Genomic DNA, 24,499 nt, shown 5'->3' with positions numbered 1-24,499 from the left:
GCTTTCACAAATTGCATTACTAAAGGCTTCTGGGCCCACCTTACATTGGTTAACGCTGATAATGCAGATATCTGTACCTTGATCGCTGCTAAACTCAGATTTTTTTCTACCCCCGATTGTAGGAAGTCTAATATATTTGATACAGAAGGGGTTAGACCATCAAAGTTATGTACTTTTGCAAAGGCAATAAATTTCTCCCATATTCTTCTATAGGTTACATTAGTTGAGGGCTTCCTGGCCTTGAGCAATGTTTCGGCTACATTTTCTGAACAACCTTGGTCTAAGTAATTTTGCCTCTCAAGTTCCAGGCCGTCAAATGTAATGCCTTCACATTTGGATATAGGAGATTCCCTTGGAACAAAAGATTGTGATGATCGGGCAATTTTATTGGCTCCTCGACACTTAGATCCATTGCTAGGGCAAACCAAGGCCTCCTTGGCCAAAAGGGCAGAATAGTTATGATCGAGCAGCGCTCTCTTGCTAGTCTCTGCAAAAACTTGGGAATCATAGGAAATGGGGGAAAGGCGTAACCTAGGTCGAAGTTCCACTTCTGTGCTAGACAATCTGTTCCTGCTGACGACGGATGCGGGAAACGAGTAAAAAATTTCCGCACCTTGGCATTCTGAGGAGACGCCCATAAATCCACCTGTGGAAGTCCCCACTTCCGGACTAGGCTGTTGTACGACTCTTGATTCAGCTGCCACTCGTGGGGGTCCATGAATGATCTGCTCAGGCGATCTGCCAATACATTCCTGATTCCTGGTAGGTAAGTCGCTGATAGGTTCGTCAGATTTTCCTGTGCCCACTCCATTATTCGCTGGGTTTCGTGGAGAAGAGAGATACTCCTTGTGCCCCCCTGCCTCTTTATATATGTTACCGCTGTGATGTTGTCTATCTTCAAAAGAACAGATTCGTTCCGGATTAGGAAACGGAACGCTTTCAACGCCATAAACGCTGCCTTTAGTTCCAATATGTTTGAGGGCACACCGATCTGGCGAAAACTCCATTTCCCCTGCATGCACATCCCATTGCAGTGGGCTCCCCACCCAATTATGCTCGCATCCGAGGTTATCACGATGGGAATTGAAGCCTGTATTTGATGACAGTTCATCAGATTCTTCCTGCATAGCCACCAGGCTAGGGATTACCTCACATCCTGTGGCAAGGAAATTACTTGGTTCAAGTTCCATTTGTTCCATTTTTTCAGAAAAATGAACTGCAGTGGCCGAAGATGCCAGTGGGCCCACTTTACCATAGGGATCACTGCCGACATGGAACCTAGCAAACTCATGCAACTTCTTGCTGATATTTGTCGACACTGGAGGAGTGTTGCTACTTTCCTCTGAATCATCACTACTTTTTGCTCTGGAAGACAGACTTTGTTCAAATTTGTTACAAACCTGGCTCCCAGAAAGATCATATCTTGGGATGGCTTGAGCTGACTCTTGTTGTGGTTTATTAACCAGCCGAGGTTTTTCAATGTAGATAGGAGCTGATCTTGATGTTGCAACAACTGGTCTTTGTTTTGATGCAGAATTAGTATATCGTCCAGGTAATGGAAGGTTCGAATACCTGCAGTCCTCAATAATGCTATCACAGGCAGTAATATTTTTGTGAAAGTCCTTGGCGCTGTTGATATTCCAAAAGGCAGTGCTCGAAACTGAAAGTGATTGCCCTGAACGGAGAAACGTAGGAACTTTTGATAGTCTTTGTGAATGGGTACATGCAGATATGCATCTGCCAAGTCCACAGAAGTCATCCAATCGTACTCCCTTATCATTGGTATAATGGACTGGAGTGACTCCATTTTGAAATGGCTCGTTTTTATATGACGGTTTAAGAACTTCAGGTCTAGGACTGGCCTCCAGCTTCCGCTTGCCTTTGGTACTAAGAATAGCTGTGAATAGATTCCTGCGAAGCGCTGATTTACCGGAACCTCGGTGATTGCCTTTGCTTTTAGAAGTGTCTCCACATAGTCCAATAGGGTTTGACGCTTTAGTTTGCTTTGCGGGATTTTTGTGGAGATATAACGAGCTTTTGGAAGAGTTGACAGAAATCTCCATTTGTGTCCGTTCTTTACTGTATTTAGCACCCACGACTCTTGTATTTTCTCCACCCAGGACTCTGTAAAGAGACTTAGTCTGGCCCCCACTGGAGAATCCTGGATGGACGTCATCTCAAAAGGACTTCTGGCCTTGTTGTGAGGTGGAGGTGGTCTTTCCCTTGTTCTTCAGAAACGAGGATTGGGTGCCCCTCCAGTTTCTATTGAACTGTTTTCCAGGCCTGTAGGACCTAGCTTGCTGAAATCTATTTTGGAAGAAACGTTTAGAATTTTGTTGCTTAAACTCCTTTTGTTTTCTGTCCTGTGGGATGAGACCTGTTTTGCCCCCTGTCACCATAGTAATTGCTTTGTCCATTACTGGACCGAACAAATGAGTGCCATCATAAGGAATTTTACACCAATTGTTCCGTGACGCTGGGTCGGCAGACCAAGGCTTCAGCCACAGCGCCCTCTTTGCCGTCACACAGTGTAGCATAGATCTTGCTGAGGAGCGTATGGTATCTATTGCTGCTTCTCCAACAAAATCTCCCGCCAGCTTAAGTTCATCAAGGGCTTTTATAATTTCTTGCCTATCCGTGTCATTATTCAGAGCGGTTTCCACGTTTTCCACCCAGACCTTAATGGCCTTGGCCAAAGAAGTAAGGGCGACTGCTGGTCTACATGCACTCCCCGCTGCCAAAAAGGCTTTCCTTATGTCAATATCAATTTTTCTATCTAGAGGATCTTTAAACAATATGGCATTTTCCATTGGTAAAGTGACATGCTTCGCTAGCCTTGTAATAGATGCATCTATTATAGGCGCCACATCCAATAGTTTCGCATCCTCTTCTTTTAGAGGATATAACTTAGAAAATCTATTTGTTAAAGCTGGCTTATGGTCAACCTTGGCCCATTCTTTCAGTATAATGTCTTTGATGACTTTCATAAAGGGAAAAGCCTTTTGTTGTGACTGCAAATGTGGATAATATTTATCTGGTTGCTCAGTTGAATCACCCTCGTCCTGCCAATCAATCGCAGATTTAATTGCAGATAGGAAGGCTGGCACCAAGGCGAAATCAAAGCCAAGAGGAGGTAAGTCCCCCTGCGTACCAGATTCCTCCATTTGCGGTTGAGCGGCAGAGGGTGGAATTGACTGAGAGGCAGACAGCTTTTGAAAAGTCTCTTGCACGGCCTGCTGAATATAAGACAAAACTTCCTGATTTTCAGTATCTTTGTCTCTAGCAGCCTCAGAAAGACAAGTTTGACACAATTTTTTATCCGGCAGAGACGGCTGAGTGCAAGACCAACATATATTCAGAGCAGGTTCCTTGTGACTTGTCAACAATTCACAATCTGAAGAATGAGACCTGGATCTATATTGTCTTTTCGGAGACCTATTTGCATAGTATCTCTGAGGAGAGAATCGATCCCAGTCATATCTGTCCCCAGGAGAAGCTCTTCTTGATGAACGTCTATATTGATAATCATAATCATTACGCCTCCTAGGAGACCTATATCTGTAAGATTCATAATAAGGCATTGATGCTGTATAATCTGGAGACCGTCTCCTCTGATCATAAGGCCTCCATGAAACATCAGGTCTGTCCACATATAGTCTTTGCGGAGATTTCCTCCTTGCGGAGACAGATCTACTTGATCTGCGGAAATCCTCACGGGACTGTGGTGCATCTTTTGTTGACCCCGACCGGTTGCTCTTAGTAACCAGAAGTCCATCTTCTCTCTCATGCGGACTGTGAAAACACAAAGAAAATATAGTGTTTTCACTAAAAAAGGATCAGCATATAAAAGACAAAGTAAGAGAAAAGAGCACTCTTTTTAAAATACCAGCACCGGTGCACCCCCTTATAAAACAATACACCCTGTGAACCACCAGAGTGATAGGATGCATTTAGCATCCTTTACCTGGATTTTCCAGCGGAGGCCCCCTGCGCAGAGTCATCCATTTCCCCTTTAAAAGAAGTATTTAACCTCATAAGCCTCCTGTACTGCTGCCACATAAATATGCACAATCATAACAAATATGCTCTTTCAGACCTGAATCCGATGAGGTGTAGGTCACAAGAGCGTCCGTCATCCAGCCTTACTTCTAGAGGGGAAGCAGCGTTCAGCAGTTTAGCCAAACAGCCAGCTCCCACGCCTCCTGTAGTGTTCGGCGTCCTCTTCCCCTCTGCTTCCTGGATATAGGACGTCATGCGTGATGCAGCCAATCAGATGCCTGGTTGAAGTCTCGCGAGATTTGGCAGCAACTTTTCTATTGGGTGGCAGCCATGTTTGAAGAGGGCTTTAGGGGAAAGGACCTCCGCATGCAAGCAGACGGCTGAAGTCCTACTTGGGACAACTATGCCGCCGAGACACGGGAGAGGCTGAACCCGTGTAAGGGGGAAAGAAAGAGGAAAAAGAAAAACCAAAAAATGGACCCAGGTAAAAAAAAAAAAAAAGATAAGGTCCTAAACAGAGTACCTGTCCATCGAGGACAGAAAAAGAGAATGACGGGACGGATGGGGGCGGAATTCTTTTAAGAGTACGTTGTCCTATCGGGGTCAGGGGGCGTGGCCCATACCCATTAGTATGCCGCCATGTTTATTTGGGAAAAGGAGGTAAAATTCATTTAGATGGTAGGTTGTATGACCGAGCAATAAACCATGAAAGCTGCAGTGGTCTGAATGGAAAAAAAGGGTCTGGTCCTTAAAGAGGAACTGTAACGACAAAACGGCCCCTCGGGGGTACTCACCTCGGGTGGGGGGGAAGCTTCCGGATCCTAATGAGGCTTCCCACGCCGTCCTCCATCCGTCAGGGGTCTCGCTGTAGCCCTCCGTGCAGCGGTGACGTAATATTTACCTTCCTGGCTCCTGCGCAGGCGCTCTGACGGCTGTCGGCGCCGAAGTAGGCGGAAATACCCGATCTCCGTCGGGTCTGCTCTACTGCGCAGGCGCAAGTTTCCGGCGCCTGCGCAGTAGAGCGGACCCAACGGAGATCGGGTATTTCCGTCTATTTCCGTGCCGAAAGTCGCCACAGCGCCCCCGCTGGAGCCAGCAAAGGTAAATATTGAACTGACAGTCGGCACAGTCGCCGGCTGTTCGGAGGGCTGCGGCGAGACCCCCGTGGGACAGAGGACGGCGTGGGAAGCCTCATTAGGACCCGGAGGCTTCCCCCACCCGAGGTGAGTACCCCCCAGGGGATCTTTTTGATGTTACAGTGTCTCTTTAAGGGGTAGAAAGACTGTGGTCCTCAAGGGGTTAAGCCAGAAAAAAAAAAGTTTTACTAACCTGGGGCTTCCCTCAGCCCCCTACAGCTGATCGGTGCCCTCGCCGTGTCCCTCTGATCCACCCGTCCCCGCCGGCGTTTACTTCCGGTTTCGCCGTCACCGTCCGTCAGGCTGGGAACGCAAGTGATTCTTCGCGTTCCCAGCCACAATATCGCCCCCTATGCTGCTATTGCATTTTTGGTCCAGAAAAAAAAACCACCACCCAATCAGAACACTAATCACTAATCGCAAAATGCTGTAGACGCTAGGAACTCCCATACAAAAAACGCAAACCGCGCAAAAAACGGTAAACGCAAACGGCTAAACAACCGCTTGCAAACTGCTAAAAAAAAAAAATAGCTACCATTTAGCAAAATACAGTGTGAATGTGTCTCTACTATTAAAGGGACTTCGAGCACACAGCCCCGACACTTGCTGGTATAGGAAGAGGCACGTCATTATGCCGGCCAATACGCGTCATTACGGCGGCCGGCGTGACAGTCCTGCGCATGCGCAGTAAACCCGCATATGCGCAGGACTGTCACGCCGACCGCCGTCATGACGCATAGCTTGGAGTCCCTTTAACAGTAGTGGTACAAGCAAAGTTACAGTGCCAAATAAAATAAAAAACTCACAAACACCTGATACACTTTTTAATGTCAAATATAAATAAATGCACAGAAACAGTACCAAACATATATGCATTTTGTTCAATAGATCACTTACCTCAATCACCATCCTTTTCAAGCTGGGCGAGTTCTTGGGAGGCATTCTGGCTGGCTGTGGAATATGGAATGGTGCCCTGGCCTGCAGATCAAGTCTGTGTCTCTCTCCAGGTCTCTTCCACGCGTCTGGCCTGGTTTTTTGAACTTCCTGTTGTTCTGTACGCATTAGCCAATCACAGGCTTTGAGGCTGAGCGTACCCGGAATGCGTGCACACGCGTACGTTTTGGACGCATGCGGAGCATATGTACGCAATAGCTGTCACTCACAAGGCGCCGCCTACTGCGTACATATCAGCCTTGCATGCGTCAAAACGTACGCGTTGTACGTTTTGACGCAAGCTGATATGTAAGTAGTAGGCGGCGCTTTGTGAGTGACAGCTATTGCGTACATATGCTTCGCATGCGTCAAAACATACGCGTGGATGTTACGGCACCAAGCGTAATATCGTAACGTAAGCAATTGAATTACGGTATCCTTAAGCGTAACTGCGTAGATTCTTTCATTACGACCAGCACTGGTTACAGCTGCAAATGACAGAGATCAGAGGGTATATTGTTTCGGCTATGATACATCCTACATTTAAAGCTTCAATCAATGAGTGACAAACAAGTGCAACATAATATGGTACATTGGCAGTAAGGTCCAGTATTTTGTATTATAGAATTATGTTGGTGGGTTGTGTTGGAGGGGAGGGGGAGAGTCCAAGGGTGTCACAGGAGCCCTAGTGGCTGACCGCACTTAGCCTTCTAAACGGTGCCAGCGCACAGATCGTGCGAACTCTGGTCGCAGTCAATGCGCAGGAACCGTTAAGAATTAGCCGCAGACAACTCAGAAGGGAGCCTGTGAGACACGGGTAATTACAACGTCACCTACTGGTTCAGAGTAAACTGCCACCACCGCGGTTACTATGGGACCGTGGGGCCCACTAACTGACTGACTAATCCTGCGAATAAAACGGTTAAACACACGATATTCTGTCTAGCCAACAACAAACAAACAGTAGCGTATCTTCAGAGACCCGGGATCATTTCTGTGTGTGCTGATAAGCTGGGTAGCGAAACAGTGAATGACTTGGGGAAAGTCGTTTATTCACGCAATATAAATAATTAATATATACAGACAATTATGAAAATCAACAATTATTAAAACAGTAATAGCCAGTATGAAAAATAAAAGAAGGGAGAAAAATACTTAGTTCCTGGAAAGATGTCCTGTTTGTGGGAAAAATCAGAGTTCTGGTTTCCAATCAAGTTCAAGCAAACGGTTTCAAGTTCTTAGAGTTCTTTGTTCAGATGGGTCAGCAAAATGGCCACCAGCCCTATGTCCTCTGGCTGGCAGCAGATTGTCATGAAGATGGTAAAGGGAGGAAACTCCTTCCCAGGCAGCTCATTCACTTTTTATGGAGCTGAGCTCAGAGGCGGGCTCCCAGAGTCGGCCCTCCAGGCCGGACTATGGTAATCACATGTGGGCAGGGGCTTTAGCAACCTCATAATCCTGACATGTTCCCTAGGCAGACCTGCGCGGCCGGCCCACAAATAATATGTACATATTCTCGATCCCCAGAACCTACCGATTAATATGATATCAAACTTGGGCATGTTTGCATGCCTGGTTAAAAAACGGTGGAATTCCCAGAGTTCTGTTTAGGACAGTGGCCCAAATTTAATATCAAAACACTCACAAGATCCGGACCAGCAGAATGATATAACTTTCACATTTCTCACCTGAACGGTATTGCTTAAACATGCTCAAAATACTAAACTCCATGCTTTCTAATATGGCTCCGGCCGGTCTGAGCAGAGCAGATTTTTTGAATAGCCCCCTGCTGGGAGCTCATCCTGTCTTCCCCAAATGGCAGAGTGAGTTCTCTGCTGACTAATTAACATCTAGGTGTCACCTGGTTCCCAGAGCCAAAAGGGAAATTGTGCCTTCCACAGGGAATATGTCCAAGCTAATTAACACCTTCCCCCCAGGCTGTCACTTCAGCTAAGACAGATTCCCCAGCTGTTTTTAAGCAGAGGGATACTACACATCAGATCTTGGTTTAACGATTTGTGTCGCAAAGCGACCGCAATCGCGTTTTGGCCGACTGGGCGTCGCCCGGCGTCACAAAGGGCAAGGTGTGTATCAGGGGTAGCGAGTGGGGGGGGGGGGAGGGGTTTATTAATTGTGGCCATGGGACATGCAAATTACAAAGCAAGTAGCAAAAGAGGTGACTGTAGATCAAAGGTAGTAAAAGAGTGTGAATGGCAGCAAAACAAACAAAACAGTGGCAGCAAAACATACCCCAGTATGGGGTTAAAAAATACAGATGGCGGCAGTAAAGACAAGATGTAAGTGGGTGAACCCACCAGGACTTACCATCTAGCAAAACAAACAACACTCGGTGCCTCTGTAATGGCAGAGAGTGTCTGAGCATGCTAAGTAGTGTGCAGGATGTGACATCAACTGGGGAGAGGAAGTGCATCATCAGTGGGCGGAGCCTACAAGGACTTACCCTTTTAGAGAGGAGTCAGGCCGCCATCTTGGAAGAGGCATGCCTGGTCCTCAGTACTGATGGGCCGCCATGTTGGAGGTGGCCCAGATACACGGCTGTAACTTCAACATTTGCCAAAAAAGATATATACAAAAAGGGCATAATAAATAGCAGAGATTAGCCAGGTCTTGATAAAAAGCATATACATGAATATACATACAACATATAGCTTATAATATTAGGAGTACAAAGTAAAAGATCTATGCCACATTTGTATTAAAAGAAAAGTGGTCTGATATTGGTTGAAAAATTCACTATTAAACTTATGGTAGATCCATGGTGGGGGGGAGTTTTTTCTGTTTTCAACAAAGATTAACATAGTCTTAATTGAATAGGTACAACAGTCAAAGCAGCATATAGCCAACAATATTAAAAAGTGTGGAATAAAACGTTTAGGAAAAATAGGTCTGACGTTTGGTTAAAAAGAAACACTATTGTACTTATGGTAGATCAACGGTATGCTGAAGTGTCATTAAAGTTGCCAGATATGATTGTCGGGGGGGGGGGGGGAGGAAGGAAGGGGGAGGGTTTGAGGTTGGGGGGAGTTTTACTTGTTTTCAACATAAATTAGAAAGTGTGGAATAAGATGTTTATGAAAAATAGGTCTGACATTTGGTTAAAAAACACACTATTGTACTTATGGTAGATCAACGGTAAGCTGAAGCATCATTCAAATTGGCAGATATGATTTCCGGGGGGAGGGGGGGTTTATGAAAAAGGGGTTAGTGGGTGTATTTGACCAAAAATGTTTTTCAGACAAAATTTAAGAAATAACATTAACATAAACATAAAACTGGTACGGCATAAAATTCTTATTATCATTATTGATGATGCAGATTGATGATAAGAATTTTATGCCGTACCAGTTTTATGTTTATGTTAATGTTATTTCTTAAATTTTGTCTGAAAAACATTTTTGGTCAAATACACCCACTAACCCCTTTTTCATAACCCCTCCCCCCTCCCCCCCCCCCGAAAATCATATCCGGCAGTTTTAATGATACTTCAGCTCACCGTTGATCTACCATAAGTACAATAGTGTGTTTTTTTAACCAAATGTCAGACCTATTTTTCATAAAATCTTATTCCACACTTTCTAATTTATGTTGAAAACAAGTAAAACTCCCCCCAACCTCAAACCCTCCCCCTTCCTTCCTCCCCCCCCCCCCCCCCCCCCGAAAATTATATCTGGCAACTTTAACGACACTTCAACTTACCGTTGATCTACCATAAGTACAATAGTGTTTCTTTTTAACCAAACGTCAGACCTATTTTTTCATAAACGTTTTATTCCACACTTTTTAATATTGTTGGCTATATGCTGCTTTGACTGTTGTACCTATTAAATTAAGACTATGTTAATCTTTGTTGAAAACAGAAAAAACTCCCCCCCACCATGGATCTACCATAAGTTTAATAGTGAATTTTTCAACCAATATCAGACCACTTTTCTTTTAACCTCCTGAGCGATAATCCCGAGCTGAGCTCGGGGTATATCGCGCAGGAGGATTTCTCAGGCCCTGGTGGGCCGATTTGCATAATTTTTTTTTTGTTACACGCAGCTAGCACTTTGCTAGCTGCGTGTAACTTCCGATCGCCGCCGCTCGCCGCCGATCCGCCGCCGCTCGCCGTGCAGCCCCCCCCCTACCGACCCCTTGCGCAGCCTGGCCAATCAGTGCCAGGCAGCGCTGAGGGGTGGATCGGGACTCCCTCTGACGTCACGACGTCGGTGACGTCATCCCGCCCCGTCGCCATGGCGACCGGGGAAGCCCAGCAGGAAATCCCGTTCTGAACGGGATTTCCTGCTTACTCTGATCGCCGAAGGCGATCGGAGTGGGTGGGGGGATGCCGCTGCGCTGCGGCTATCATGTAGCGAGCCCTGGGCTCGCTACATGATTTAAAAAATAAAAAAATTTAAAAAATAGTGCTGCGCCACCTCCTGGGCGATATAATTGTATCGCCCAGAGGGTTAATACAAATGTGACATAGATCTTTTACTTTGTACTCCTAATATTATAAGCTATATGTTGTATGTATATTCATGTATATGCTTTTTATCAAGACCTGACTAATCTCTGCTATTTATTAGGCCCTTTTTGTATATATCTTTTTTGGCAAATGTTGAAGTTAGTGCCGTGTATCTGGGCCACCTCCAACATGGCGGCCCATCAGTACTGAGGACCAGGCATGCCTCTTCCAAGATGGCGGCCTGACTCCTCTCTAAAAGGGTAAGTCCTTGTAGGCTCCGCCCACTGATGATGCACTTCCTCTCCCCAGTTGATGTCACATCCTGCACACTACTTAGCATGCTCAGACACTCTCTGCCATTACAGAGGCACCGAGTGTTGTTTGTTTTGCTAGATGGTAAGTCCTGGTGGGTTCACCCACTTACATCTTGTCTTTACTGCCACCATCCGTATTTTTTAACCCCATACTGGGGTATGTATTGCTGCCACTGTTTTGTTTGTTTTGCTGCCATTCACACTCTTTTACTACCTTTGATCTTTTGCTACTTGCTCTGTAATTTGCACGTCCCATGGCCACAATTGATAAACCCCCTCCTCCCCCCCCCCCTCCTCCTGATATACACCTTGCCCTTGGCCTCTCCCCCTCCCCTCCAACACAACCCACCAACATAATAATTCTATAATACAAAATACTGGACCTTACTGCCAATGTACCATGTTATGTTGCACATGTTTGTCACTCATTGATTGAAGCTTTAAATGTAGGATGTATTATAGCAGAAACAATATAGCCTCTGATCTCTGTCATTTGCAGCTGTAACTCCTTTTTCTATTGCCTGAGGAAGCGGGCGCTGACCCGTGAAACAAGTTGCTTTGTTTTATCTGGAGTTTGTTAATAAATAGACTGAATGTACAGTCGTGTTGTGTCTGCTTGGAGGAGGTAAGTCCACCACTGCCTCTTCTAATTACTGACATTTTTGGCTTTTAAGCTCCTTTAAAAACCTTTTTATCCTTTTTGGTGCCTCTGTTCTCTCCTGAGAAGGGATATGGATGTTTCCTTTTAAAGAGACACTGAAGTGAACTAATTTTGCCTATTTTACCTTATAATTCGCTTCAGTGCTCTAATGCCAAGTAATCTGCCATGTCCCCGCCGCTAAACGAGGGCTGCAGAGCCCCCAAATCCCTCAGCAAATATCCACAACCAACTTGGTGGTGGATTTTGCTGTGCTGAGGGGCAGAGCTTCCAGCTGTAGCTCTGCCCCTCCTGATGTCAATCGCCACACGATCCGCGTCCAGGAAATGCCGGACAGATTGCCCCCCCAGGGATTTGGGGCTCTGCAGCGCTCGTTTAGCGGCGGGGACACGGCGGATTACTTGGCATTAGAGCACTGAAGCGAATTATAAGGTGAAATTAGTTCGCTTCAGTGTCTCTTTAAACAATACCAGTTGCTTGTCAGTCATGCTGATCTCTTTGCCTGCAGTAGTGACTGAATCACACACCTGAAACAAGCATGCAGCTAATCCAGTCTGACTTCAGTCAGAGCATCTGGTCTGCATGCTTGTTGAGGGGCTGTGGCTAAAAGTATTAGAGACACAGGATCAGCTTGAGTGAGGCAACTGGTATTATATTAAAAGGAAAAATCCATATCCTTCTCAGTTTAGATTCCCTTTAACCACTTAAGGACCACAGTCTTTTCGCCCCTTAGGCTACTTTCCCACAAGACGTTGTGTTTTAGGGGACGTTATGGTCGCATAACGTGCCTCTAACGCAACGCATGGTGGTGTTGAAGTTGGACAGATTGAGCTGCGCTCCAGGTTAGTGATAGGAAGTCCGGATCTTTTTAAGGATTCGGATCATTTGAATCGGACCATTGAAAAGATCCGGATCTTTGAACCGAATCATTTTACTAGGGAAGCAGACTGGGTGAAATGACTAGCAGGACAGGACTTTCCCTGCACTGTACATTCTGTATGTTCCTGTTTCTTCCAGACAGACATCCACTGTGAACCGAATTTTTCATTGTGGTGATCCGGATCAAATGAACGATTCCTTCATGATCCGGACAACACTACAATCCCACCACAGTCTTCACATTGCAGTGAATATTAGCCATGTGGCTGGCTGCGGAGGAGGAGGGGAGACCTCCTCCTCCAACATTACTGAGCATGTGCAAACAGTCTAACGTGGCTTAGCCCAGTATAACGTACAGCATGCAGCACTTTGTTTAAATGTGCTGCGTTACTATGTAACGCAATGTGTGCACTGTGAACAGCCAGTGGCGTCGCTACCATGGGGCGGCCAGGAGCGCTCCGCTCCGCCGACGCCATCTTGACGTCTATTTTTGTCTCCAGTGCGGGCTTCGGCGGCCATCTTCCCGTAGCCCTGCACTGATGACGCAGCGGGAGACGGCACGGGACATTCAAAAGGAGCTGCGGAGAGAGAGAGAGGCTGCCTGGGATTCGGAAGAGAGGTTTCATCTGCAGGTAAGTGAATGTTTTTTTTTTTTTTTCTTTTACAGGTGCACCGGCCACCCACCACTGCTGCCCACCTACCCACCAGGCTACCCAGCAGGCTGCCCACCTACCCACCACTGCTGCCCACCTACCCAGCAGGCTACGCATCACTGCTGCTCACCTACGCACCACTGCTGCCCACCTACCCACCAGGCTACCCAGCAGGCTGCCCACCTACCCACCAGGCTACCCAGCAGGCTGCCCACCTACCCACCAGGCTACCCAGAAGGCTGCCCACCTACCCACCACTGCTGCCCACCAGGCTACCTAGCAGGCTGCCCACCTACCCACCAGGCTACCCAGCAGGTTGCCCACCTACCCACCACTGCTGCCCACCTACCCACCACTGCTACCCAGCAGGCTGCCCACCAGGCTACCCAGCAGGCTGGACACCTACCCATCACTGCTGCCCCCCTACCCACCAGGCTACCCACCACTGCTGCCCACCTACCCACCACTGCTGCCCACCTACCCAGCAGGCTACCCACCACTGCTGCCCACCTACCCACCAGGCTACCCACCACTGCTACCCAGCAGGCTTCCCACCTACCCACCAGGCTGGCCACCTACCCACCACTGCTGCCCCCCTACCCACCAGGCTACCCACCACTGCTGCCCACCTACCCACCACTGCTGCCCACCTACCCAGCAGGCTACCCACCACTGCTGCCCACCTACCCACCAGGCTACCCACCACTGCTACCCAGCAGGCTTCCCACCTACCCACCAGGCTACCCAGCAGGCTGCCCACCTACCCACCACTGCTGCCCACCTACCCAGCAGGCTGCCCATCTACCCACCACTGCTGCCCACCTACCCACCACTGCTACCCAGCAGGCTACCCACCAGGCCACCCAGCAGGTTGGCCACCTACCCACCTCTGCTGCCCCCCTACCCACCAGGCTACCCACCACTGCTGCCCACCTACCCACCACTGCTGCCCACCTACCCAGCAGGCTGCCCACCTACCCACCAGGCTACCCACCACTGCTGCCCACCTACCCACCACTGCTGCCCACCTACCCACCAGGCTGCCCACCTACCCACCAGGCTACCCAGCAGGCTGCCCACCTACCCACCACTGCTGCCCACCTACCCACCAGGCTGCCCACCTACCCACCACTGCTGCCCCCCTACCCAGCAGGCTGCCCACCTACCCACTAGGCAATCAGGCTGCTCACCCTTCACCACCTACCCACCAGGCTATCAGCTTGCCAACACTCAAATCTGCTACCGACATTGTGTATTTTGTGGTCAGATCTGCTACCGACATTGTGTATTTTGTGGTCAGATCTGCTACCGACATTGTGTATTTTGTGGTCAGTTTAACTGCCGACATTGTGTATTTTGTGGTGAAATCCGGTGCTGACATTGTGTATGTTCTGGTCAAATGTGCCGCAAGATTGAATGATTTTTTTCTGGTCAAATCTGCCGACATGATTGAATGTATTTTCTTGTGAAATCTGCTCACATAACGTGTAATGTCTGGTGAAATGTTCTCGCATTACGTGTATTTTTTTTTTTTTTCCCAATAAATTTTTTATTGAAATTTTCTTCAACAGTTTGACATAGATAATGAACCAAAATCAACAGCGTCAACTTCAAACATTAACTGCTAACTTGATCAATGAACAAGATTGAGTCAAAACATTAAGTCAATACATTAACATTGAGTCAAAACATTTACCTTCCCCGTAAGTATAGAGCATGAACCCTCTTATTTAACCCATAAACAAAGGCCAAGCTGTGGTTAGGGGTTGTTTTTGTTCTATAGTACATTAATTTTTGGATGGTGTTGGTAGAAATACCCTGAAGTTACTTTTCTTGTGATAATAGAGAGATTTGTTTGGGCTGAGGTCCTCTACGTCCTCTTAGCTGGTATTTGTATTTGCGTTTCAAACCCTGGCCTCCGGCGAGGTCCCGGAGGACGGGGGGGGGGGGGGGGGGGGAGGGGGAGCTTGATTGGGTGAACCTGGGTTATTCTGGTTTGTGTGGTTTGTGGGCACTTTTACAGGGGCTAAGCCAACTACCTGACAAGTGCTTGTGCTGAGAGTAGTATAACCTGAGGAACACCATAATATAAATAATATTGGTCTGGGCTGTGGTGTAGGTTGAGGTGGTATGTTAAGGAGGGGTGGTCTTTCATTGTTTGGTTCCAACACCTTGGTCTTAGTATACTTTTTAACTAGCAATAGCTAGCCTTTCAGTCTGAGTGTATCAAGAAGTGGTTTACTTAGCTTAGAATTGTAATATTAAGAGGAACAAAGAAACCTCTGGAGCCAACAAGAGGGTGAGGAAGCGAGATGGGGAGGTAATGAATAAGAAGCCTAGGACTATTGTGCCTTCTAGTCGCTAGGTTAGAACGTTTATAGATAGGTTATAAATTATAAATAGGGCCAGGTATTTCCCAGGTAACTAGTACTCCTTTTTGTGTGTTGTAGATAGGGGTCAGTGGTTTTATTAGTCGGCCTTAAAGGGCTTGGGGAGAGGGAGATCCTTGTGGTAGTGGCAGTATGGAGTGGGTCCCTTCTATGAACCTGACTGTGGGGCCCAAGGGGGGGCCAAGGGTAGGTTTTTGGAGGGGAGGTCTGGATGGAGGTGGTGGTCTAGAAAGACTTTAAGAGACTTTAAGGGAGGAGGTTGATTCCGTATTTGGTTTGCGTTATATTAGTGAGTGTTTGGAGTGCTTGGTATATAGATTGTGATTTGTTGAAGTGTTTTTCTAATTTTAAGTTGCTAAAAGTGGTAGCTAGAATTCGAAAAAAGGTAGGTAGTGAGTCTTGGCCCCAGTTTTGAACTATGGCTTGTCTCGTGGAGCATATAAGGTGGGTTATTAGTTTTCTTTGTTGGACTGGACAAGAATCGATTCCAATATGGAGTAATGCCAGTTCTGGTGATACATTAAATGGGGTGCCTAAAATTGTAGATATTGTTGTTGAGGTCGAGCACCAGAGTTTTTGGACTTGTTTACATTCCCAAAATATATGTAGTAATGAGCCTTGGGCCGATTTGCATCTCCAACAGGCAGGGTTGTTTTCGGGGGAAAAGAGAGCTAGTTTCTGTGGGGTCAGATACCATCTTAGTAGAATTTTCTGGTGGGTTTCCCAGTGTGTTGAGCATGATGATAATTTGGATATAGAGTTCGATGCTTGGGCTATTTGTGAGGGGGAAAACTTAATGTTAAGATCTCTAAACCATTTGTCTATGTAGTTGTTTAAATTAGGAGTTTTATTGGAGGCTAGGGAGTCATACCACATTGAGATGCCCTTCTTCATAGTAAATGTGGCGTTTAGGAAGGCGTTGAGGGAGTTTGGGAGGAGTGGGATTTTCATATTTAGGCTTTTAATAATGTGGGATATTCTCAAGTGAGTAAATATTTCTGATGTTGAAAGCTTGTATTGAGATTTTAGCAGGTTGAAGGGTTTCATGGAATTATTAGTTAATAGGTCATTGATATTTACTATACCTTTTTGAATCCACGGAGTTAGTTGAAGGTCTGGTGTAAGGTGTTTTAATACTTGGATTGGGATTTTTAGAGGTGTGCCTTCTTTGGTTAGTGTGTTGTTTTTGATGAAGAGTTTCCAAGAGTTTAGAGTGGCTTGTACTGAGAGTAGCTTGGGAGTTATGCTAGGTATTTGTAGAATGCTAGTGGATAGTAGGATTTTAAGGTCTATGCCTGTGATTTCCTTTTCTATGTCTAGCCACAATTTTCTATCCACTGGGGTCCACCAGAGTTTTGCCGAGTCAAGGATACAGGCATGGTAATATGTGCTTAAACATGGGAAGCCAAATCCACCTTTAGACTTTGGGATTGTAATAGTTTTGTGGGAGACTCTATGGGCTTTCCCCGCCCAGAAAAATTTAGAGGTTAGCTTATTTAATTCTGTAAAAAATTTGTGGGGAACTGGTATCTGGATAGTGCGGAACGTGTATAGGATTTTGGGTAATATTTGCATTTTAAACGCTGCTGATTTTCCTGTGGGGGAAAGTTCTACCTTTTGTATGTTGGCTATGCCTGTTGAGACTAGTTTGAGTAGTGGGAGGTAGTTAGCGTTGTAGAGGTCAGAGGTGTGTTTGGGTAATTGGATGCCTAGGTAAGTTAAGGCGGTCTGTGTCCAAGGGAATGGGTAGTTGAGTGCGATTTGTTGGGTTAAGGTACTGTTTATATTTTTACTCATGATGAGGGATTTGCTTTCATTCACTTTATAATAAGACGCTTTGGAGAAATTGTTAAGGACTGTTTGGATATGTTTTAGTGAGGTTAGTGGGTTGGTGATGATTAAGATGACGTCATCAGCAAATAGTGCTAATTTGTGGTGATGCTCGCCTACTTGCAGTCCCGAAATAGAGGGGTTTGTTCGAATGGTCTCAGCCAGGGCCTCCATTATAAGCACAAAAATAAGAGGAGAAAGGGGGCAGCCCTGGCGGGTACCATTCGTTATTTGAAAGGGTTTGGAGGAGAATCCTGCATGAGATACTGTAGCTGAGGGGTTAGAGTAGAGGGCCATTATTGCACGGGCATAAGGCCCTATAATTCCAAATTTCGATAACGTTTGTTCTAGAAATCCCCAATGCACTCTATCAAACGCCTTCTCTGCATCTAGAGTAAGATACAGAGAAGGCGTCTTGGTGAGCTCAGCGTATTTCATAAGGTTAATCATCCTTCTAGTACCGTCCGAGGCTTGGCGGCCTTTAGTGAAGCCTACTTGGTCAAGATGTATGATCAGTGGTAAGATGTTAACTAGCCTATTGGCCAGAATTTTGGCGTAAATTTTAGTATCTCCATTCAGAAGAGAGATAGGTCTATAATTAGAAGTACTAGAAGGATTTTTACCCGTCTTGTGTATAACCGAGATATTAGCGGTTAAAAAATTATCCGGGGTTTTGCCGTTAGACATAATAGTATTGTATAAACTGGTCAATCTTGGAGCCAGAATGCAGTCAAAGGACTTGTAATATTCGTTTGTGTATCCATCCGGTCCTGGGGCCTTATTAGTTTTAAGATGTTTTATGACCATTAGGACTTCTTGGTTGGATATTTTTGCGTTTAATTGCTCTAGATGAGTCTTAGAGATTGTGGGGAGGTTTAGCGGTGCTAGAAAGTCTTCTATGGTCTTAGAGGTGGGCTGGGGGGTATTGGCATCTTGGGAGAGATTATAGAGTGATTGATAATAATCGCTGAACGCGTCAGCGGTATCTTGAGGGTTTGTGTAGTGTTTTTGAGTGAAGGGGTGGATAATTTTTTGTATGGTGGCTTTTGCTCTTTTCTTTTTAAGTTTTAAAGCTAAGAATTTGCCTGCTTTATTATTTTGAGAAAAGAAGAGGGCCTTGGAGTTGTGAACCATCCAATCATATTTTTGAAGTATAAGGGAGCGAAAATCTTGCCTAAGATAAAATAGCTCATGTTCTAGTTTTGGAGAGGGGGTGACTGTTGCTTTTTGCTCCAGGGCTTTGATTTGTGCTAATACGTCAGTAATTTTGGATTGCCTTTTTTCTTTTAATTCTGGCTCCAAGTTTGATAAGCAGACCTCTTACGAATGCTTTGTGGGTGTTCCAAAGTGTGGAAACTCCAATATCTGGGGTTTCATTGAATTTGAAAAATTCCCTTAGTTGGTCTTTTAACCATTGAACGTCTTTAGGTGAAGATAGAATGTTGTTATTCAACCTCCATGCTTTAGAAGTTGGACAAGACAGCGGAACTTCGATGGAGATGCTGACCGGGGCGTGGTCGGACCACAATCTAGAACCTATCTTGGCTTCTGATACTAATTGCAGAGTTCTGTCCGGGACCAAAAAGTAGTCAATTCTACTGTAGGACTTGTGCACCTGTGAGTAGAAGGTGTAGTCTTTTTCATTACTATGTAGTGCACGCCAAGGATCGTAGAGTCCTTCCGAGTGTAGCCAGTTTTGTAACGAGAAAATCTTACGGGGACCTTTTATATGAGGAATCTAAGGCGGGAGAAATTGGGGCATTGAAGTCTCCTCCAAGTATAAGTTGACCTTTCTGGGCATTACGTGTATTTTATGTTGAAAGCTTCTGACATTTTGTGTATTTTCTGGAGAAAAGCTGCGCAATGATGTGAATTTTCTGGAGAAAGGTTGACTAAAACTTGGGTGCACTTTTAAATTAGCTCTGCCCCATCCGGTCATAGCCACGACCATTTTTTTGCCGCGGCGCGGTGTACCGTGGGTGGGAGGTGTCTTTCAATACCTAGCACCGGGTGTCAAATGCCCTAGCTACGCCACTGTGAACAGCACATTGATTTTACAGTGCTGTGAGTTAGGCTGCGTTACTGGCTGCTGTAACGTGGGACTTGAAAGTCCCACTGTGAAACCAGCCTAAGGCCTGGAACCCACTGAAAAACGCAAAACGCAACCGCTAGCGTTTTGTCTGAGCGGTTTGCAAGCGGATTCATGCGCGTTTTTGGTCGTGTTTTGCAACATTGTATTTTTTTCCCCAGCGGGTGCCTAGCGTTTTGCGTTTTTATCCTGATTGGTCCTGTGAATTATTTTTCATTTTGTTACAGTGTGCTTAACCGCAAAACGCTAGCAAAACCGCTCAGTTTAGGTTTTGCTGAGCGTTTCTGCTAGCGTTTCAATACTTTACATTGAAGCGCTAACGCTCCCAAAATGCTGCAGGTCCTGCGTTTGCGTTTCTGGGAAACGCAAACGCTCCTGTGGAAGTTGCCCCATCCATTAACATTAGCCCAGCGTTTTGGAAAACTGCTAGCGTATCGCAGTGCTGCCAAAACGCTGCCAAAAGCGCTCCTGTGGGTTCCAGCCCTTAAGGACCAAAGCCCTTTTTTTTTTTTTTTCCATTCAGACCACTGCAGCTTTAACGGTTTATTGCTCGGTCATACAACCTATTATCTAAATGAATTTTACCGCCTTTTCTTGTCACTAATACAGCTTTCTTTTGGTGCTATTTGATTGCTGCTGTGAGTTTTTGTTTTTATTATATTCATCAAAAAAGACATGAATTTTGTCAAAAAGATTTTTTTTTTTTCTGTGATAAAATTTGTCAAATAAAGTAAAATTTCTGTATACATTTTTGTCCAAATTTATTGTGCTACATGTTTTTGATACTAAAAAAAAAAACAAAAAAAAACATTCAGTGTATAGTTATTGGTTTGGGTAAAAGTTATAGCGTTTACAAACGATGGTGCCAAAAGTGAATTTTCCCATTTTGAAGCATCTCTGACTTTTCTGAGCACCTGTCAGGTTTCATGAGGGGCTAAAATTCCAGGATAGTATAAATACTATCCAAATTACCCCATTTTGGAAAGAAGACATCTAAAAGTATTCACTGAGAGGCATGGTGAGTTCATAGAAGATTTTATTTTTTGTCACAAGTTCGCAGAATTGACACTTTGAGACAAAAAAAAAAATTCCATTTCTGCTAACTTGTGACAAAAAATGAAATCTGCCACGGACTCACCATGCCCCTCTCTGAACACCTTGAAGTGTCTACTTTTCAAAATGGGGTCATTTGTGGGGTGTGTTTACTGTCCTGGCATTTTGGGGGGGGTGCTAAATTGTAAGCACCCCTGTAAAGCCTAAAGGTGCTCATTGGACTTTGGGCCCCTTAGCGCAGTTAGGCTGCAAAAAAGTGCCACACATGTGGTATCGCCGTACTCAGGATAAGTAGTATAATGTGTTTTGGGGTGTATTTTTTACACATACCCATGCTGGGTGGGGGAAATATCTCTGTAAATGACAATGTTTTGAATTTTTTTTTTTTTTTTTTTTTTTTACACACACAATTGTCCATTTTACAGAGATTTCTCCCACCCAGCATGGGTATGTGTAAAAAATACACCCCAAAACACATTATACTACTTCTCCTGAGTACAGCGATACCACGTGTGGCACTTTTTTACACCCTAACTGCGCTAAGGGGCCCAAAGTCCAATGAGTACCTTTAGGATTTCACAGGTCATTTTGAGACATTTGGTTTCAAGACTACTCCTCACGGTTTAGGGCCCCTAAAATGCCAGGGCAGTATAGGAACCCCACAAGTGACCCCATTTTACAAAGACAACACCCCAAGGTATTCCGTTAGGAGTATGGTGAGTTCATAGAAGATTTTATTTTTTGTCACAAGTTAGTGGAAAATGACACTTTGTGAAAAAAACAATTCAAATCAATTTCCACTAACTTTTGACAAAAAATAAAATCTTCTATGAACTCATCATACACCTAACGAAATACCTTGGGGTATCCTTTTTTTTTTTTTTTTTTTCTAAAATGGGGTCACTTGTGGGGTTATATACTATATACTGCCCTGGCATTTTAGGGGCCCAAAACCATGAGGAGTAGTCTGGAAACCAAATGCCTCAAAATGACTGTTTAGGGGTATAAGCATCTGCAAACTTTGATGACAGGTGGTCTATGAGGGGGCGAATTTTGAGGAACCGGTCATAAGCAGGGTGGCCTCTTAGATGACAGGTTGTATTGGCACTGAAGTGCAGGAAGCGCAGGATGTTCTCAAATCGTGACCTGGACATGGCAGCAGAGAACATGGGCATGTGATTGATGGGTGTCTCAGGGGGTGATTAGAGGGGAAAATAGATGCAATCAATGCACTGGGGAGGTGATCGGAAGGGGGTCTGAGGGGGATCTGAGGGTTTGGCCGAGTGATCAGGAGCCCACATGGGGCAAATTAGGGCCTGATGTGATGGGTAGGTGTGCTAGAGGGTGACAGGAGTTGATTGATGGGTGTCTCAAGGTGTGATTAGAGGGGGGAATAGATGCAAGCAATGCACTGCCAAGGTGATCAGGGCTGGGGTCTGAGGGCGTACTGTGGGTGTGGGCGAGTGATTGGGTGCCCAAGGGGCAGATTAGGGTCTGATCTGATGGGTAGCAGTGACAGGGGGTGATTGATGGGTGATCAGTGGGTGACTAGATGGCAGAACAGATGTAAACAATGCACTTTGAAGGTGATCTGAGGGTGGGTCTGCGGGCGATCTGATGGTGTGGGTGGGTGACCAGATTCCCGTAAGAGGCAGGTTAGGGTCTGATCTGATAGGTGGCAGTGACAGGTGGTGATTGACGGGTGATTATAGGGGAGGATAGATGTATACAGTACACTGGGGGGGTCTGGGGAAGATTCTGAGTGTGGGGGGTGATCAGGAGCCCCCAGAGGGCAGTTTAGGACCTAATCATAAAAATAGTGTTGACAGATAGTGACAGGGAGTGATTGATGGGTGATTAGGGGGCTGATTGGGTGCAAACAGGGGTCTGAGGGGTGGGCAGGGGGGGAGGGGTCTGAGGGGTGCTGTGGGTGATCAGAGGGGGGGGGGCATACCAGTGTGCTTGGGTGCTTACCTTGGTGGCTGCATCCTGCCCTGGTGGTCCCTCCCTCGGGCAGCTAGTAACCCGCTGGAGCTTCCGAACAGCCGGCGGGTTACTGCGCAAGGGGGGCGGAGCCTGTCGCCGGCGGATGATCGCGCCACGCATGACGCGATCGCCGCATAACCACGTCCGCCGCCCATGGGCGTATTGTGGTCGTTTGGGCCCAGCCCTTGCCACCGCCCATCGGCCGTGGGCGGTGGGCAAGTGGTTAAAGGACATCCAAGGTAAAAATAAACTGATGAGAAAAACAATTGTATCTATCCCCCTTCTACTAAAAGTGTTTTTGTTTTTTTTGCTGTTTGTTTTTTTGTTATCCCACAGTTTTTTATTTTATATTTTAAATCTAGTTTTTAGGTTTTTACGTTTCATTGTCTCTGCTCAATGGCACCTTCATTGAAGTATGCTACAGCTCAAATCTATGAATTATTGACTTTTTTTTTTTTAACTCTTTCCTGCTCCGGGAAGCCATTTACTGACAAGAAATTACAGCCATAAAACACTTTCCTATCAGTGTGGGTTATGCTATAGTCTGAGCCAGTCTGACCCGGTCCCGACCTGGACAGAAAGTGTCACTTGCATACCTGATGTTTAACTCTTTCAGGCAGAGGAGGAAAAAAAGGAACACAGCCTAGTTATTTGTGTACTTGGCACTGTACATACACATGTTCATCTCATCATGTGACATGTCACCTTGGTTGTCCTTTAAGGGGTAAGGCAAGTACAAATGGTGCCTGAGGTTTTGGCGTTGCCATAGGCCGTAACAGGAATTACAGATAAAGCGGTACTCAGACAGTAATTTGGGTGCTGTCAAGACGCAGGCCAAATGACTTAGATAACCGTGTAATAAAATGTGGCTGTCAGCAGTAGCTTGCAGCCGGGTTGCGTATTTCCCCAGTGTCCACGGCGACCTGGAGGGGGAATGATAATGCGCCAGAATGTTTGCAGTAGGCGGTTGAGCAGTTTCTTTACCCTGCACCCAAATTACCTGCTGGCTTAATTTATACAGTATGTGTGTTAAGGAGTCCACCTGCCACCACCTCACTCCCCCCTCTCTCTCTCCACTACAGCTTATCATAAAGGCCACAAGGGGGTGCTAAATGTAATGGGGCCCTAGGCAAGGTGGTACATCTTAATCTGATTCTATGTAGTAGTGAATGTGTAGATTCAATGTAACTTTAAAGGCCCAGCGTCACAAACAATACTGTCAAGCAGTGAAGTACAAGAGCGCAATTCACCAGGAATTTTTCATTTGTGGACAGAAAATGTATAAACTTCCTGAAATCAATCCTGTGCCTGTACTGGTGTTGGGGTGCACTACTGCTGTGTAGGGTAGCATAATTACCCAGCTGACTCATGTATGCTCCCCCAGCCTACATAGACCGTTCTTAAAGGGGAACTGAAAAGAGCAGTATATGGAGGCTGCCATGTTTATTTCCTTTTAAGCAATACCAGTTGCCTGGCAGCCCTGCTGATCCTCTGCCTCTAATACTTTTAGCCATAGCCCCTGAACAAGCATGCAGGTGTTTCAGACTTTAGGCCCCATTCACACTGCACGCGTTTCCAGCCGCGTTTTGGAAACGCGTGCAGGTGGCCGACATGCACGACATCAGACATTGCATAGAGTGCACTGTCTGATGTTCACACTGCATGCGTTCCAGACCTGTGCGGTCCGGGAAAGCATGCTGCACGCATTTTTTGCAAAAACACGTGGCTGTCCCATTCACTTTTCAGTGATGGGATCAGCCACGCAACGCATACAAACGCGGATGGCGTGCGTTCCGCACGCATGGCCATCCGCGTTTGTGATGTGAACGGGGCCTTAAAGTCAGATCTGACAAGACTAGCTGCATGCTTGTTTCTGGTGTTATTCAGATACTACTGCAGAGAAATAGACCAGCAGGGCTGCCAGGCAACTGGTATTGATTAAAAGGAAATAAATATGGCAGCCTCTGTATACCTCTTACTTCAGTTCCCCTTTAACCAAGCGCTGTGCTTGGAGACTCCTAAGTGAGTCAGCTGGGTGAGAGGCTGGCTATGCTCCCCCTACTCAGCAGTAGTGCATCCCAACGCCAGAACAGGCACAGGATTGATTTCAT

At 46.0% G+C, this 24,499-nt stretch overlaps 1 protein-coding gene across 3 annotated transcripts in view; it reads left to right on the top strand.

Annotated features, from left to right (window-relative positions):
• Positions 1 to 4,363: 4,363 nt before the first annotated feature.
• The window catches only part of LOC137537636 (fibulin-7-like), an 88,480-nt gene continuing 68,344 nt past the window's right edge, over positions 4,364 to 24,499 (top strand). Inside the window, exon 1 of one of the 3 annotated variants that reach the window (XM_068259541.1) lies at positions 4,364 to 4,483. Coding sequence is in view for 1 of the 3 variants with exons in the window: in XM_068259539.1 (XP_068115640.1) it covers positions 12,927 to 13,019 (93 nt within the window). In the remaining 2 variants the exon portion in view is untranslated. Of the gene's footprint in view, positions 4,484 to 11,451; positions 11,476 to 12,899; positions 13,020 to 24,499 lie in introns of those variants that run through there. The other 2 variants (XM_068259543.1, XM_068259539.1) reach the window with 2 other exon arrangements.

This window comes from Hyperolius riggenbachi, chromosome 11, assembly GCF_040937935.1.
Source record: "Hyperolius riggenbachi isolate aHypRig1 chromosome 11, aHypRig1.pri, whole genome shotgun sequence".
Taxonomy (NCBI): domain Eukaryota; kingdom Metazoa; phylum Chordata; class Amphibia; order Anura; family Hyperoliidae; genus Hyperolius; species Hyperolius riggenbachi.
This window is presented reverse-complemented; position numbering and strand designations above follow the sequence as displayed.